A 17962-nucleotide genomic window follows, 5' to 3' on the forward strand; every position below is an offset into this window, starting at 1 on the left:
TCTTGTTAATGCCCTTGTGCTTTAGGTGTTCGTGCCCTGGGCGATTGAGCATCCGCTCCATCAGCCCGCTTGACCCCGAGGAGAGAAGAGATGGAGAGATCAAGTTGGTGGCAGAGAGATGAGAAAAATCTTTTCCTGATGAGAGAGAGCAGGGCAACATCCACAGTCGAGGGAGAGACATGTGGGGAGAAAAGGACAGCCACAGACAAGAGCGCACAGAACCGGGGAGAGCAGCTGCAGCTCCTTCAGGCTAGAAAGAGCCGAGGGTCAGGGAGAAGCACCGGAGCTTACTTTCCCTCTCTGGAAGAGTGCCTCTACCATGGGCACAGCAGCAAGAGAACGAGTGGGAAAACTTGGCTCTGCATGTCCTGATTAATTTTAATATTAAAGAACTGACTGGCAGTCAGCTGTCTGCTAATGTTCACAAGCACCTTCATGCTGAAGTTACGCTGTAAAATGTGCATAGAATCAAAGGTGAGACCCCTTCTCATTGATACAGAACATGTAGGTGAACCACAAGCTAAACACAACTCACAATGGAAAGTATTTGAATGAATTGGCACCAAATTTAGTGAATGCTGTTTCCGTCAAAGAAAAATGAGTCAGGCAGGTGATTTAGCCAAGAGTACAACAACACAACTTGGCATCTGGAGGCTGTAGATATAATAGTTGCAGAGCTTCAATCTAAACACCATGAGAGAGCTGAATGGACTGAACTACTGTTTACACCCACAGTCCTCTCATCTCGTATAAGGCTAGATTCTTCCAGCCTCAATGCTCCCTGAACAGGGACAAATTCTTACTGGACATCGATTGACCCGTGAGGCATGGCTGCTCTCATATTCTTGTCAGTTATTCTTCTTGCAATTCCTGCTCATGCAACATGCTTCCTCTGGGAGCTGACAGGAAGGGAGATTGGCGTTCCCTGTGCCACAGCAGTGCTTAGAAAGGGAAACTGCTACAGAAGCTATCAGCATCGACTGCATCGCAAGAATAAAATGAGAGAGGAAGTCGTTTTGAGGTTTACATCACAGATTCTGAGGCAGAAGTGTGAGAACCAGAAGTAAAGGTCCCACATGTCCACAGTAATTTTGATCTAGCTGTGCCAAGGTGTGTATATTGGATACGTATCAGATTGTACCAAACTCTTGTATATCCAGTTACATTCCAAGCACATGAATCTGATATCATACCAGGCTGATCGATCTCTTGCACAGATGAGGAAAATTTGGAATTTGGAAGTGAAACTCTGCAAGAGGTAAATGTGTTGTATATGCTCTCAGCTATACATTTTGAAGGCATTGGCCGGGATTATCCAAAAACGCGGCTAAGTGTTGACGTCGGCGTAAACAACGGAGTGTTTTGCGCCGGCGTCAACGGGTCTCTTGGCCCAGCGATTGGCCGGAATGCTCTGCGCTGCTCCAGCTGCTGTACGCGGCCCTGCACTCCAGACCATGTCACTATTTATGAGGTTATGGAACATTAGGACATAGCTACAGCTACTCTCTGTGTTATTTCTCACTCACCATCTCACTGTGCCTGATAGCTCCTTATCCACATGCTCATAGCTAACAGCAGAATTAACCCTTTACAGCGACCAGTGCTCTACTGGCAGAATCTCCTTTAGGAGTAGGAATTTTGACCAGTACAGCAACTCCTCAAATCGTGGCATGTTACCTCTTCCTGGATGTAAGGGTAGGTGTGTTCTAATATGCTGCAGCTCTCTGCCATCCTGACTTCTCTGGTATCACTATGCAATTGATAATCTTAATCTGAACAAACGCTTTAAGGTGCAATTAGAGGTGTTCCAGACCTATGTGTTAGCAGTAAAAAAAAGAAGGACCTCTTCAGAAGATCGCAAAATAACTTGCCTTTAGGATCTTCGAGAGATTCCCCTGCTCGAAGCTCTGTCCTACCAGATTTTATCGGTCGTGCTGGTGACTTGGCATCCACCAGGCCCATACGTTAGAAAATGGCTCAGTACCATTTCAAAACTATTACCAAAACTGGTATTAAGCGGGCAGGAATAAGTTCTGTTCCAATTACACCCCAAATCAGGATGGTAAAGAGACCACAATCTAATCTGACTCTTGAAGGTCAACTGGTTTTCTAAACTCTGAGTGGAGAACGGTAAAGCTTGACAGTGTCCTTGTGGAATATTCACATTTGACAAGGGCCCCTTCTGTTGCCAATATGAGGACAAACTATTTAATCTAGGGCCTGTTGTTTGCGTATCTTAGTTGCGCATCAGGCAGGGTATTTAGAGAAACCAAATTATGGAAGACTAGAAAGAATGATTTCAACAGATCTTTTAGGGGCGGCACGGTATCACAGTAATTAGCACTGTTGCTTCACAGCTCCAGGGTCCCAGGTTCAATTCCCGACTCGGGTTTGTGCGGAGTCTGCACGTTCTCCTTGTGTCTGCGTGGGTATCCTCCGGGTGCTCCGGTTTCCTCCCACAAGTCCCGAAAGACGTGCTTGTTAGGTGAATTGGACATTCTGAATTCTCCCTCTGTGTACCCGAACAGGTGCCGGAGTGTGGCGACTAGGGGATTTTCTACAGTAACCTCATTGCAGTGTTAATGCAAGCCTACTTGTGACACTAATAAAGATTATTATTATTAAGATGCTTTCTAAAGTTGTTTCTGAAGAATTGAGTTGCACGTGCAGAGTGTTAATATTACCGATGAGACTCCATGCGTAGTTGTGCTCACTTCTCTTTTCTACAAGAAAATCATTTCCTGTTTCGATTTGTAACTGTTGAAAAAAAAACTCAAAGTAGGTTTGAATTTCCATTGGGGTTCTCCCAATCGTCAGCAGTAACTGTAGCAGGAGATGGCGTGTAAAGCTTAAAAAAATGCCAACTTGAGTTGGTTCCACAGGATTCCCGTGGATATTACGCTGAAGATACAGTGGGTGACCAGAAGGATGTACATGGGAATTTCACCCATTTGGATTCACTTAGATGCCCGCTCCATTAAGTTAGCCAAGTGACAATAAATATCGGACAGGCAGTAAAACATGTCCTCCCATATGATCTTAATTTAAGCTCGATTTAAATGGGATGATGCCTGACATTTAGATTTCATAGAATTTACACCCTGGAATTTATCATCTTGTGTTTAAAGGCTGCTGAGGTGTCTAGCTCAGTCAGTAGATAAACACTCATTCCTGATCTGACCTTGCTTATCGAGGGTGGAATTCTGGAATGCATCATGGTTTGCCAGATGAGTATAAGTAAGTGTGTTTCACAGAAACTCCCTTGTAGTTTTATGTTAACCAGAAACTTTGGAATGGCCATTTGTTTAAAATTCCACTAAACCCCCAAAAGTGATTATCAAATCACAGGAAGAAAAACTACATCGGAAATGAAATTATCTGACCTTCATTTCAAAACCGTGCTTAATTCAATCCACATTTTGTGGACAGAGGAGAGTTGGGTCACACATATGATGCAGGAGAAGACCATTCGGCCCCTTGAGCCTGCTACACTGCTCAATAAGACCATGGATGATCTATCTACCCCAATAACGTTTGACTCCCGTGTTAGTCAAGAATCTATCTGCCACTACCCTCAATACATTCATTGACCCTGTCTCACCTCTGGGGAAAAGAGTTCTAAGGTTCATGATCCTCCGATGGAGCAGAATTGGATGAAATAGCCAATTTAATTTTGCTAACGTGCAAGTACAGATTTACCTACTTCCTGGGACGTTTCGGGGGGAGGGCAGGACCAGGCTATTGAGTTGGATGATCAGCCATGATCATAATGAATGGCGGAGCAGGCTCAAATGGCCAAAGACCGATTCCTGCTCCTATTTCCTATGTTTCTATAGAACTATTGCAAACTAAATGGAGTACAGAAGGGGGAGAAATCAGTAACATGTGTATCCAACCAGAAGTGAGTATTGATCGAGTCCCAGACATATCCAGGTGGCAGCCAATGATAAGTTGAAGCTAGTGTTTCATTTCTCTTGGTGATGACAATGGGGCAATTAAGGGTTTTATTCAGTGAACAGCACTTACTGTCAAAGGGTTCAGATTCTTAAAACTGCAACACTTGGTTGATCTCTTAAAGAAAGCGCAGTGTTTGCTTGCTGATAAATCCTCACCATGTTGGCTTCCTTCATTGCTAATTGCCCCATTGTCATCACCAAGAGAAATGAAACACTGGCCTCAATTTATCATTGGCTGTCACTTGGATAATAATAATAATAATTATTACCCAAATGAGGATTTATCGGCAAGCAAACACTGCGCTTTCTTCAAGAGATCCGTCAGGTGTTGCAGTTTTAAGAATCTGAACCCTTTGATAGCAAGTGCGGTCCACTTATAAAACGCCAGTCCTAGCGTGATGTAGCCTTTCGATACAAGGGGGTTTCCATTTTAAACTATCTTAATAGCCTGGCAATAACTGATTCCATATGGCACATGGTCAGTTAATGCATTAGTGCAACAATGTTCTGCTTGCTAATTTTTGAAAAACAAATTCTGATTAAAGGGCAATTTAGCTTGGCCAATCCACCTACCCTGCACATTTCTGGGTTGTGGGGTGAGACCCACACATTGAACAGGCACCCTCGGCTCTGAGAGGCAGCAGTGCTAACCACTAGCCCACCGTGCCACCCCCTGCTTGCTAATTTAACAATGGACTTATCTTCAATCATTTTTCATCAATTGTGACACAGAAGTTTGGATGTGTGACAGTGTAACACCTAAAGTGCAAATGGACGAATCTTTGTTTTTATATAGAAAGTTGTGTACTTTATCCATGCTTTCTCCATGTTGCATTCAACCTCCCTGCACTCACTACACTGACTGAGACAGGGAGAAGGATGTACCTGTTTGGATAGATTACTGCACCTGATGGTGGAAAGGAATTAATGCTAAAGAAGTCCTGGGTTAATGACTGTAAACCGTTGGTGTTATTTTGGTTTGTTCACTCTAGTAGCTTTTATTATTATTAATTATGTTATTGGCATCCATTATTTAAACAAAAAAAAAATCTACTTTAGAAGCACCAGACTAAACAATGCAAGAAGAAAAGTTAGTTTTTTCAGAATTCTTTGGAATCAGTTGATATTTTTGAAAAACTCTCCTCAATTTTGGCAAGCTAGTCTCCATTTGTTGTAATGTGTGACAGTGTTATTGTAGTGAATGGTGCATAGTGGTTAGTCTTCTTGTCCTCTCATGCATTCAGCTCTCCATGCAGACTAACAGTACAATAATTGCTAAAGGAGAATAGAGTGCATAAGTCTCTCCCTGCCAACACTCAGCCTCTCCATCGCCAACCCCTATGTAGCACCTCCCCATGATGACGTACGTAAACTGGGTACCAGTCCAGTTCACTTGAACAGACAGCTGGTTTGTGATGCAGAGCGAGGCCAGCAGCGCGGGTTCAATTCCCGTACCGGCTGAGGTGATTTATGAAGGCCCAACTTGCCCCCTCGCCTGAGGTGTGGTGACCCTCAGGTTAAACCACCACCTGTCAGCTCCCCCCATCAAAGGGAAAAGTAGCCTATAGTCATCTGGGACTATGGCGACTTTACTTTTACTGGCAATACCAACGGGAGGGGGCCATGATGCTTGGGCAACTTGAGATCTCCATACTATTTTCCCGGACCTTCATCATGGAGAGGACACTCCAGCTTTGTGGTTTACATTGGCACAAGACGGTAAACAACACTCGCTGGTTATAAGCCTTCGTTCTGTTGGTGTGAAGCACAAATGCCAGGAGTTACTTAGTTCATAGAATCATAGAATCCCTAGAGTGCCAAAGGAGGCCATTCATCCCATTGGATCTGCACCAGACCTCTGATACTTCACCACTCCCCCTCCCCATACATAGCACATTTCCTCCCATGTTGTTAATTGCGCTTTTCTGTTGGGCCATGCAAAAAGTAAAATTAAATGCGTGAAGTGGATCACATTCCTCGTGTAAAAATTCAAAATGGAAATAGCCATGGGGAATTTGGTTACTTCATTTGTCCACCACTTTGCAAATAGCCTTTTGTGGTTTTCCCAGCTGGTCTCTCAAGTAGTCCTCTTTGGGATGATGGAAACGTCTAGCTTGTGGCTAAGTCGCCAGTTGCTGTCTGCACAATTGTCTGGAGGCAACCCACGCAAGTAATGTGGGAATGGGACCTCTCTCTTCCCAGGAGACCCAAGCTCAATTTGGAGGTCAACTAAGCAAGAACTGTGTTTGTAATAAAGCCTGGAATTTAATCTTAAACTCCCTAGCTGATACTCCCAAACCTAAATTGTCGCACTCGTCTTACAATGCAAAACACCTGGGTGAAAACACAGACTTGCTGAAACCAAAATTATAATGGACTTTAATGGGATTAATTTTCTGTGGTTTCTCAAAGTGTACTCGAATTTCAATGATTATAACTAAGCACTAATAACTAATATATGAAACTCTTCCATGGTAGCTTCTCAAAAGGTCTGCTTATAAGCAAAGTCAAATGGGGTTTAATTAAAATGACCACAGCAGATAAAGTTGTCATGTATATGACAAGGGGCTGGTTTAGCACAGGGCTAAATCGCTGGCTTTGAAAGCAGACCAACCCAGGCCAGCAGCACAGTTCAATTCCCGGACCAGCCTCCCCAAACAGGCGCCGGGAGACTAGGGGCTTTTCGCAGTAACTTCATTTGAAGCCTACTTGTGACAATAAGCGATTTTCAATGTTTTCATTTTTTCACATGGACTGTCAACATTCACGTAACGAGCAGTTATAGGAAATGAGCAAAGCAAAGAACAGCCCCATGGTTCATTTATCAAGTCAGTTCGGAATTACTGAGCGGGATTCTCCGGTTCCCCCAGCCACGTGTTTCGCGGCGGCGGGATTCCATCTTCCTCCCTGTTGCTTCCCATTAACGGAATCCCACGAGACCAGGAAACCCACGAGCGGAGGTGCACTTCTGGCGGGAAAAGTCTCCGGCCATTGTGTTTGTACCTCCAGAGGTACGTTGACATTATGATCTGACTGGGCTCAAGGTGCAGTGGCACCACTGGTCAATGAAAGACCTTGCAATACGCTGGCAATCCCCAACTTTGTCAGCAGGCTGTAATTTCAGTGAAGCCCAGAGATACAGAACTGCCTTAGTTTGGCATCTTTTGAGGAAGGAATCTTGGAGGAACAGCAGAAGCAGCCACTGCATACACTGGTTTGTCTTGCCTGACTAAGCTAACAGTGCAGTTGATTGCTTCTTATTCTATAGTGATCGAAGAAGACAGAAATTATAATTCATTTATTTGTCTGTCATGCTGTGGAATTCGCCTTACAAGAAAAATGGAGCTGGTCCCTCCAAACCAGTGTCCCTGCATATAACAAAACCACCTATATTTGTTATGTAAAAGTGCCATTATTAAAAGCGTTCGGCATCAGAAGCATATAACACAACCTAAATAAGAAGAATCACATTTTTATTGTTCTGGAGAGGATCTACTGAAGCCACAATGAATTATTATCACAATAGAATCTGAAGAAAGTCATTCAGATGTGCCACCTAAATGCTTTGTGCCAACTTGGGTTCCCATTCCAAGTGAGTGTCAGACGGACAATTTACTACAGTCATTGGCAGATAAATCACATCGGACTTAAAATCAAAGAGAGGAATTCATGCGATAAGAAAAAAAAGGGTGATAGCAAATTGCCGAAGTCAGTAGAAATAGTTGGGAGAGATGTTGCCAATTGACAATCACTCATCTTACAATATTTCACAGCCTCTGGGGTTTGGGATTATTGCAACATTTTTATTGATGTAGTTAAGTTTACAGTGCCTCATTATGCCAAGGGCTGTTCGTGTGCCTTCTTCAATAGTGTACAGCAGGGACTGAAGCATGTACTAATGCCCGTCAATCAACTGTATGTTTATCCTCGGCTATTACTCCAGTACTGGAAATTAAACATTCCTGTATATTTGTATTAAAAGGCATAACCCAAACACTTGCATGAGCCGAAAGTCTGTCTTGATTCAACAGCACAAGCTTCCTTCAGTTAAATTTGTTGTTAATGCCAGAATGAGTCTGGTACCGGATTAATGATGTCAGTCTTGACTTCAGTGGCAACACTGTAATGGAAACCAAATAAAGGATCTCTGGACGAGGTGGAACCTCCTTCTCCCTATTCTGCTCATGGTGCAAATGTAAACGGCTGCTTCTAGTAGCACGGGTTGATGCCATTTATTCTGGCCACAGGAAAGCTCGCTAGCAACTACGTGAAATGTGCCTGGTTAGCTTGGACAAACCCAGCCATTGCATCTGTGAAAGTTACAACTAAATTGCAGTTCCAGCCTTTAACCAACTATATTTCACATGGGAACAGAAGTGGGTCATTCAGCTGTTTGCCCTGCAGTGGGCCACATTGAACGGTTAACTATTTCAATCAAATATACCTAATTAAACCCCTTACATTTGATCCCAACAATGGAAGTTTGCACTTTTCAGATTTTCTTTAAACACAGGTAGTATGCTGTCAATTTTTATTGCCAGCAGGGCGTACTCAGCAATTTGGTGTGTGTTTTCACGCTAACACGATTTGCCCACAATAGGCAGGAGATGTTAAAACTATAATATATTTAAATGCAAACAGCTGATTGAGCACAATAGAGAACTGACTTTGCTGAACTCAGCAGAGCTTATAAAACTGGAATTATGATATGGCCGCACACTAAATAAAGTTGTGCTGTTGCAATTGTCTCCGTTGATACATAAAGATGGTTTGTGACATTTGCCTGATCAAGGCATCTGTTTGAGCAATGTGAACCTGGCTGTGAGCATTATTCAGATGTTTGTCATGTCAAAACAAAAAATTGAAACTCTGGATTGTAAATCTTCTGTAAAGATCTGTAAAGATCCCCCATCCCTTCTCCAAACAAGAATGGATAATGCCACAAGGATTCTTCTCCCCCGAGTGTGCATGATGGTGCTTTCAAGTCAGAACGTTGTTTACGAGGCGGATGGTCAGAGTGAACCTCAGGCCCCTGCTTTTGGTCTATTCTTCTATACTATCTTAGCTTCCTTTGCAGTTTCTGTACTTGCTTATGGGGCAATTTATTCAAAGTGCGGTTGCTTGTTTTTATGATGGGCGCGGCAGTAAAGAGCCAGACTGTAAAATCTTTTGATGTGAGGTACAGCCAGCTTTATTGTAAATTAAAGGTGCTCGTCAAGTTGAGCTTTTTAATCTCCTCTTTCTGCCTCCACCCCCACTTCACCCAAACATTGGTCTTTAAGGTGCAGTGTTTCCAATGTTAATGCCCTTACTTGTTTCACAAACAAAAGATGAAACCCTAATCATTCGGTTTGTCTGGGAAAGAACTGAAGAGCCTTTGATTGTGAACAGATGTTTAAGTATAAACTTTAAAGCCCACACAGCTCCTCCATAGATTATAAATGAGAAGATAAAGTGTAGCTTAGCTCCCACATAAATACTGTTTGCATATCATGCTGGATCTATGGCTTCAGTTTGCCTTTTCTATTTCGCAATTGTAAAATGTGGGCGTTCAAACTATACTGAGATGCAAGTTGGGGGCTGAAAAATTTTGTTCATCATCTTGGCAGAGTTAGTGGCTTTAAGAGCATAAGACTAGGAACAGAAGGAGGCCACTCAGCCATCGAGTCTGTTCCGCCATTCAATGAGATCATGATCGATCTGATAGGATAATCCTCAACTCCACTTTACCGCCGTATCTGCATAACCCTTGATTCCCTTAATTGCTTGCAATGTCTCTTGGGTGGCACAGTAGAACAGCGGTTTGCTTCACAACACCAGGGTCCCAGGTTCAATTCCTGGCTTGAGTTACTGTCTGTGCAAAGTTTGCACGTTCTCCCCTTTGGTTTCCTCCGGGTGCTCCGGTTTCCTCCCACAGTCTAAAGATGTGCAGGTTAGGTGGATTGGCCATGCTAAATTGCCCTTAGAGTCCAAAACAAAGGTTAGGTGGGGTTATTGGGTTACAGGGATAGGATGGACGTGTGGGCTTAAGTAGGGTGCTTTTTCCAAGGGCTGGTGCAGACTCGATGGGCCGAATGGCCTGCTGCACTGTAAATTCTAAACATTTTGATTTCATTGTTGTCCCCCAGTGGCTAATATTCTGCACCGCACAATTATGAACAGTGGGAAAGATTCAGCGGTTTATTAATATGTAAACTAACTCTAAATCATTCATATCTCATTCTCAGACTTCAGTGTGATTGTCAACACAACACGTGTGGAGGATCATGTGATCAGTGCTGCCCTGGATTCAATCAATTACCTTGGCAACCAGCTACAATAGACAGTGCAAACGAATGTGAACGTAAGTACTTGTAAGGAACTTTAACATTCCAAAAGTGTCAAAATTTGTCACTGGTGGTATTGGATTGGGCATCTGTTATGGGTGGCACGGTGGCACAGTGGTTAGCACTGTTGATTCACAGCTCCAGGGTCCCAGGTTCAATTCTAGGCTTGGTCACTGTCTGTACGGAGTCTGCACGTTCTCCCTGTGTCTGTGAGGGTGTCCTGTAGGTGCTCCAGTTTCCTCCTACAAGTCCTGAAAGACATGCTGTTAGGTAATTTGGACATTCTGAATTCTCCCACAGTGTACCCAAACAGGTATCGGCGTGTGGTGACTAGGGGATTTTCACAGTAACATCATTGGAGTTTTAGTGTAAGCCTACTTGTGACAATAATAAAGATTATTATTATATGCAACGCTGATATTTAGTCCCAGTAACATGTTGGGGGTTACCATTGAGCAGAAACTGATCTGGACTAGCCATATAGATACTGTGGCTACCAGAACAGGTCAAAGGCCAGGAATTCTGCGGCGAGTAACTCACCTCCTGACCCCACCAAAGCCTGTCCACCATCTACAAGGCACAAGTCAGGAGTGTAATGGGATACTCTCCAATTGCCTGGATGAGTGCAGTTCCAACAACACTCAAGAAGCTTAACAACATCCAGGAAAAAGTAGCCCGCTTGATTGCTCCCCCTTCCACAAACATTCAATCCCTCCACCACTGACGAACAATGTCAGCCGTGTGTACCATCTACAAGATGCATTGCCGGAAATACCAAGGTTCGTTTAGGCAGAGCCTACCATACCCACAACCACTACCATCTACAAAGCCGAGGGCAGCAGATACCTGGGAACACCACCGGCTAGAGGTTCCCCTCCATGCCACTCACCACCCTGACTTGGAAATATATTGGCGTTCCTTCACTGTTGTTGGGTCAAAATCCAGGAACTCCCTCCCGAACAGCACTGTGGGTGTACCTACACCTCAGGGACTGGAGCGGTTCAAAAAGGCAGCTCACCACCACCTTCTGAAGGGCAACTAGGGATGGGCACTAACCAGTGACGCCCACATTCCTAAAATCAATTTTTTTTAAACTGTGACAGAGCGGGATATCAAATGATGGCTATTCCGATGATACCCATTTTATGCATTGCCCAAGACAAATTCCCACGCTGGTGTATTTCCAATTCTTACTGTCACTTCACTTGAATGGGAATATTACTTTATAATTGTGTGGAAAAGGAAGGATGGGATGGTGTGATACTACTTGTGGGATGCCCTTTATTACTTTCCCAGCTTCCATCAAGGACACAACACATGATTAGAGTGGTGGAGGCAAATTCCTCTGTGGCTTTGGGAATGGATAGTGTCTGAAAATAAAAGGTTTGCTGGGTTATGGGGAAAGGTGGGAGAGTGGGATTAGCTGAGTTGTTGTGATTGTCCATTTAAGGGCAACACAGCAGACTGAGGGTCACCTGGCCTGGGTGACCAATCGAGACTAAAAAGTGTGGAACCACCCTATAGTGAGAGAGGCTCTGAGGCAGAGGCATTTTGGGAGCTCGCTACAGCCATGCAACTGCTGTACAATTCTTAAATATCATTTGTCTTTGTTTTTTAAAAATAAATTTAGAGTACCCAATTATTGGGGCGAGCGTGGGGGGGGGGGGGGGGGGGGGGGGGAAGAATAGCAGGGGTCGTAAAAAATGTCGGGAGGCCCACCCACTATTCTCCCAGGCATCGTGGGGAGCGGAGAATCGCGCCGCACATCTTTAGGTTGTTCGGGAGAAACCCACGCAGACATGGGGAGAATGTGCAAACTCCACACGGACAGTGACCCAGGGCCGAGATTCGAACTTGGGTCCTTAGTGCCGTAGGCTGCAGTGCTAACCACAGTGCCACGTGCTGTCCCTCTTTTAACTTTGTTAATGAAGTCTGTGAAAGTGCATTGTTACATCGGGCGACGAGGACAAATTATCCTGACGCTGCCTCTGGCCCCACACCTCAGTGTATCCTGTTTCTTTTTTTTAACTTTTTATTTTTTAAATAAATTTAGAGTACCCAATTCATATTTTCCAATTAAGGGGCAGTTTAGCGTGGCCAATCCACCTACCCTGCACATCTTTGAATTGTGGGGGCGAAACCCATGCAAACATGGAGAGAATGTGCAAACTCCACACGGACAGTGACCCAGGGCCAGGATCGAACCTGGGACCTCAGCGTCGCAAAGTCGGGCACAATTTCAGCCTCCAGCTAAACAAAAATGTATAGAATTAGGCAATCAGTCAGTAATACTAACAGCACTCTGGGTGTACCTACATCTTCGGGACTGCAGCAGTTCAAGAAGGCAGCTCATCACCACCTTCTGAAACAGACTACTAACAAATCGAGAAGGCAGGCTACCAAACATCTTTGGTGTCAAGAAATTCCACCAATGCCACCGATCGCCTCGGCAAGAATTCAACCATGGGTGTTCATTTTGGCCGCCTATGAATATACTTTCAAGCACTCACCTGGAACACACGTAACAAATGCGGATGCTTTTAGCCTCCTCCCCGTGCAAGAAAGTGTCACCTGTACTCCAGTATGTTAAGAACCCTGCTGGTGTTAAACAGTGTCTCAAAACCCCAAACGATAACTTGAAACACTGGTTTGTGAGGGTGTATTTTTGTTTGGAATAATGTGGGGAACTATATACAACCCAGTGAGGAACCAGTCCATTCATTGTGTGAACAATTAATAAAGAATAAATTAATAAAGAATATTTGTTAAAGTAAAAGAAAGAAAATCACACATAACAAAAGACTAATGTACACTATGACACTTAAATATATAAATAACTAATAACACTGTTATCTGAAGTTGCCTCTTGTTCCCAAAATATACCCACGTTCCCTGAACTAACTGACCCACCCCTTTTCCTAAGCAACATACAATTTCAGTAACTCTATTGGTCAAATCCAGTTAATAGTTCCCACATAATACCGCTTAGGTGGCCAAGTCTGGGAAAACATCTCTTCCTGGTTCAGCACAAAACTGTGGGCGCGATTCTCCGCAAAGGCGGAGAGCCGTGAAGGCTGCCACGAAACCGGCCGTGTTTCACGGCAGCCTCCGCGCCCCCTCCCGGGATCCGATTCTGCTCCCCGGTCGGGGCTAGCATCGCGGCCCCGTGAACTCCGGCATCGCGGGCTTAACGAATTTCGCTAAGCCCGCGCGCCAAAGTTAGCGACGGCTGACGACTCCAACCCGCGTATGCGCAGATGACGTCATCCACGCATATGCGTCAGATCCGCACATGCGCGGTCCATAATGCCCCTCAGCCGCCCCGCGGATTTATCCTGCGGGGCGGCGGAGGGAGAAAGAGTGCGCGGGAATCGGACCCGCAGCCGATCGCGGGCCCATGCCACCTTTGGCACGGCCGTGGTGCGGCCGTGCCAATCGGTGGCATAGTTGTGCAGAACGGCACTTTGCGGCCATTTTCATAAACTGGTATAGCAGGTGTATTAAAAATCGTGAAAATTGACTAACTGAGAGAGCCGTCCAAACTTTCAAGTTTGGCCTGAGGAAATTGTCAGGAGGAGTCTTCGAGACCAAAATCTTGCGATTCCTACTCAGCTATCGTACCACTCCACATGCAATAATAGGAGTTCCATCAGCAGGATTGCCAAGGAAACATCGTCTCAGGTCAAGATTGAGGGGCAAAATTCTCCGACCCCCAGCAGGGTCGGAGAATCGCCTGGGGGTGCCTAAAGTCCCGCCCCCGCCGTGGCAGGGATTCTCCGCCACCCGGGAAGTGGTGGCGGCGGAATCTCGCCACTCCGATCGGAGAGGCCCCTGCGGTGATTCTCCGGCCCGGATGGGCCGAAGTCCCGCCGCTGGGAGGCCTCTCCCGCCGCCGAGGTTTAAACCACCTCTGGAACGGCGGGATCAGCGGCGCGAGCGGGCCCCGGGGTCCGGGGGGGGGGGGGGGGGGGGGGCGATCGAACCCCGGGGGTGCCCCCACGGTGGCCTGGCCCGCGATCGGGGCTCCCCGCTCAGACTCAGGGCCAGTGCCCTGGCTGCACTATTTTCTTCCGCGTCCGCCACGGCCTCCGCCATGGCGGAGGCGGAAGAGAACCCCACATCGCGCATGCACCGGCAGTGACGTCAGCGGCTAGCTGCCGCTGACGTCACTGCCGGCGCATGCGCGGACCAGCAAAAGCCTTTCGGCCAGCCCCGCTGCCGTGGGCGCCGGTTTTTTGCGCCGGTCTTCTGGTGGCAACTGCTCCGGCGCGGGGCTGGCCCCCAAAGGTGGGGAGAATTCTTTGGGAATTGATGAAAAGGTGGAATTCCCCACCTTTGGGGAGGCGCAATCCCTGAGTGGTTGGCGCCACTCCCCTACCCCGGGACCCTCCGTCACGCCGGGTAGGGGAGAATGCCGCCCAAGCTTTGTGTTTCCAATTTTGCCAGGGAGGGTAAAAGCCAGTCAAAGTAATCAGAAAGTCAGCCATGATTCACATAGTACAGCCCGATCATTTATGGTGAAGTGAAGCTGCAAATGTGTGAAACTTTGGTAATGGATCAAGTTTGATCATCGGAATGATTGTCTCTAAGACCGGACCCCTTTCATACCAAGTGGACGTGGAGGGATGGATCATTGGTAAACACTTGGACCACTTGAGTAGTAAGATGCTTTAGTAGCCAATGTTGCCAATAGGCAACGTTTTCGAACCCGTAAGCAGCAAAGTACCTGCTCGACCTTTTATCGACACAACTGATATCTCTGTGGAAGCAAATAGCGATAACTCGCCTGTGCCAGAGGAGGTATCTGTTACTGGAGTTCCTGTTAACGTCAATCCTGTGGAAGCATCTCAGACAGCAGATTTATACTGCTCTACAAGAAATGGAAAACTCCCACAATTAATCAATTAATAACTGACCAATTAAATTACTGAATGTTTAGTTAGTATTTAGAACATAGAACATAGAACAGTACAGCACAGAACAGGCCCTTCGGCCCTCAATGTTGTGCCGAGCCATGATCACCCTACTCAAACCCACGTATGCACCCTACACCTGTAACCCAACAACCCCCCCTTAACCTTACTTTTATTAGGACACTACGGGCAATTTAGCATGGCCAATCCACCTAACCCGCACATCTTTGGACTGTGGGAGGAAACCGGAGCACCCGGAGGAAACCCACGCACACAGGGGGAGGACGTTATTGAAGATTCCATAAAGATTCCATAAAGGGGGAGGGATGTGGTGATTGCCTCTTCAAGGGCAACACAGCAGAGTAAGGGTAACCTACCTGGGTGACCAGTCAGGACTCAATAATGTGGAATCACCCCGTGGTGAGAGAGGCTCCTAGGCAGAGTCGTTTTGGGAGCTAGCTACAGCCGTGCGGCTACTGTACAATTCTTAAATAGCTTTTGTCTTCATTCATGAAGTGTGTTAAAGTGCATCTTTACAGTTACTCTTGCAGCGAACTGACAGGGACATGGCAAGCTGGACGACCTTCTCCCTTGCTGTGACCATTTTATGGGTTGGAGGTGATTGATTTAACTTCCAGTTTACTTTGTTGAGCCCAGTCTCCACCCAGCTTCACTCAGCGAGTGTACAGATGGGTTTTATGCATACACTTGGTTTTTGAAAGGAAATTGAGAAGCAAACATTCTCTGTTTCTACGTTAATAGGATCATTACTTTCCGAGATGTCTGTGGCTTTAGCCCTTTCCTGTAATCTCTGAGCCATGTCCCAACAGGTGGAGTCTTACCTCCTTATCCTGTTTGCACTATTGTTAATGAGTTCATTCATAGTTCAGAGTTTTTCAGCTTTGTTGACTACAGGCACTATGCTTTCAGTTGAGAGCATTAATCCTAAACTACCTGTTCCTGGTGTCTGATAGAGGGTGGCCTCTTGTGTTTGTTCAGTACAATCAAAGCTCGGATCATTCCCATCATGTGAATACAGTGAATTCGCTTTGTACACCCTCATGTTTTAAATTGCCTGCTCACTTGTTTTCTTGTTGAGATTCGTTTATTAACCAGTAAACTGGTAACTAAATGACTTGGACATTAAAAGTCAGTGGCAGGGGAGGGATTTGTTATTAATAGTGTCAATTAAACAGATTGGCTATGTGTGCAGCACGGTGGTGCAGTGGTTAGCACTGCTGCCTCACTGCGCCGAGGTCCCAGGTTCGATCCCGGCTGTGGGTCACTGTCCGTGCGGAGTTGGTACATTCTCCCCGTGTTTGCGTGGGTGCGCCCCCACAACCCAAAGAAGTGTAGGCTAGGTAGAATGGCCATGCTAAATTGCCCCTTAATTTGAAAAAATGAATTAGGTACTCTAAATTTATTTTAAAAATAAACAGATTGGCTATTAGGACTTTGCCATTAAGTTATTTCTGTTAAAATCAACTGATGAACATTCTTCGAATGACGCATTGCATGCAGAAATAAAAACCCTTTCAATTCCAGAACATTTGTTTCCTTTGTCTGTTTCCTTTAATAATCTGTGAGCTGAAAAGATTATGGGTGGGATTTGCCGACTGTTCACGCCGGCGGGAAATTTTGGTCCCATGCCGGCGCATGGATTTCCCAGCGACGAGGGTGGTGACACCGGGAAATCCCATTGACAACGGCGTGGTCGGTGAGCTAAGGGTTTCCGTGACAGGGTATGGCTCTTCAAAGAGACACAACTCTTGGTACATTCAGGTTGTCTTTTTATTTGCCGTTCTGTAGATCTCACTTGGTTTTGCTTTCTGAAGAGTATTCTAGCATGTATTTAGCAGATTGCCGACACCAAATTTTCTCAGATTTTCCCCAATCTGCCATCCCGGGCACAGTTCATAACGGGGAAAGTTGTTTCCTGAGCAAAGAGAATTTTAATCGTTTATGTGTAGGGTACAGAAGGTGCTGTGCAGAATTGTTCCAGATTACTTTTTGAGCGATTTTCTAGAATGGAATCACAGGATGGTTACTGACTCCACCACTCTCTCGGGCAGTGCATTCTAGATCCTATCCAATCACTGTGTGTAAAAGCTTCTCATGTCGCCTCTGGTTCTTTTGCCAATCACCTTAAATCAGTGGACTCTGGTTCTCAAACCTTCCAACAATGGGAACAGTTTTTTGCATTGCTGTGGCTGTGTTGGAATTAGTGAGTCTAAAATCACTGCAATGAGTGGACTGCAGTCAGAGCCGGCCCAAGGTACCGGCAACTCGGGCAGTCGCCCGGGGCGCCATGTGCTAGGGGGCGCCAGAGACTCGGGTCCCGCGCATGCGCAGTTGGGCCGGTGCCAACCAGCGCATGCGCGGTGGCCGCCCTCCCCCAGGGCGGCCCCCTCCGCCACCCCCCCCTCCGGCCTCCGCCCCCCCTCCGTCCGCCCCCCCCCCCTCCGTCCACCCCCCCCCCCCCCCTCCCCCGCCTCGGCCCGGCCCCCGCCTCGGCCCAGCCCCCGCCTCGGCCCCGCCCACCCCCCGCCTCGGCCCCCCCCGCCACGGCCCCGCCCCCCACCTCGGCCCCGCCCCCCCCGCCTCGGCCCCCCCCCCCCCCTCGCGCCCCCCCCCTCGGCCCCGCCCCCGCCTCCTCGGCCCCCCCCCCCCACCCCGAAGGGCGCTGAAGTTCAGCTTGCCCGGGGCGCCAGCAACCCTAGGGCCGGCGCTGACTGCAGTCCTGGCCGGACAAGATATTCACGTTTGT

General features: G+C 46.6%; 1 protein-coding gene across 2 annotated transcripts in view; it reads left to right on the forward strand.

Annotated features, from left to right (window-relative positions):
• lama5 (laminin, alpha 5) overlaps positions 1–17962 on the forward strand; it is a 324952-nt gene that overhangs the window by 136402 nt on the left and 170588 nt on the right. For both annotated transcript variants that reach the window (XM_038803518.1, XM_038803519.1), the window contains exon 7: positions 10184–10299. In XM_038803518.1, coding sequence (XP_038659446.1) covers positions 10184–10299 — 116 coding nt within the window. The remainder of the gene's footprint in view (positions 1–10183; positions 10300–17962) is intronic.

This window comes from Scyliorhinus canicula, chromosome 7 (assembly GCF_902713615.1).
Source record: "Scyliorhinus canicula chromosome 7, sScyCan1.1, whole genome shotgun sequence".
In the NCBI taxonomy this organism is placed as follows: Eukaryota; Metazoa; Chordata; class Chondrichthyes; order Carcharhiniformes; family Scyliorhinidae; genus Scyliorhinus; species Scyliorhinus canicula.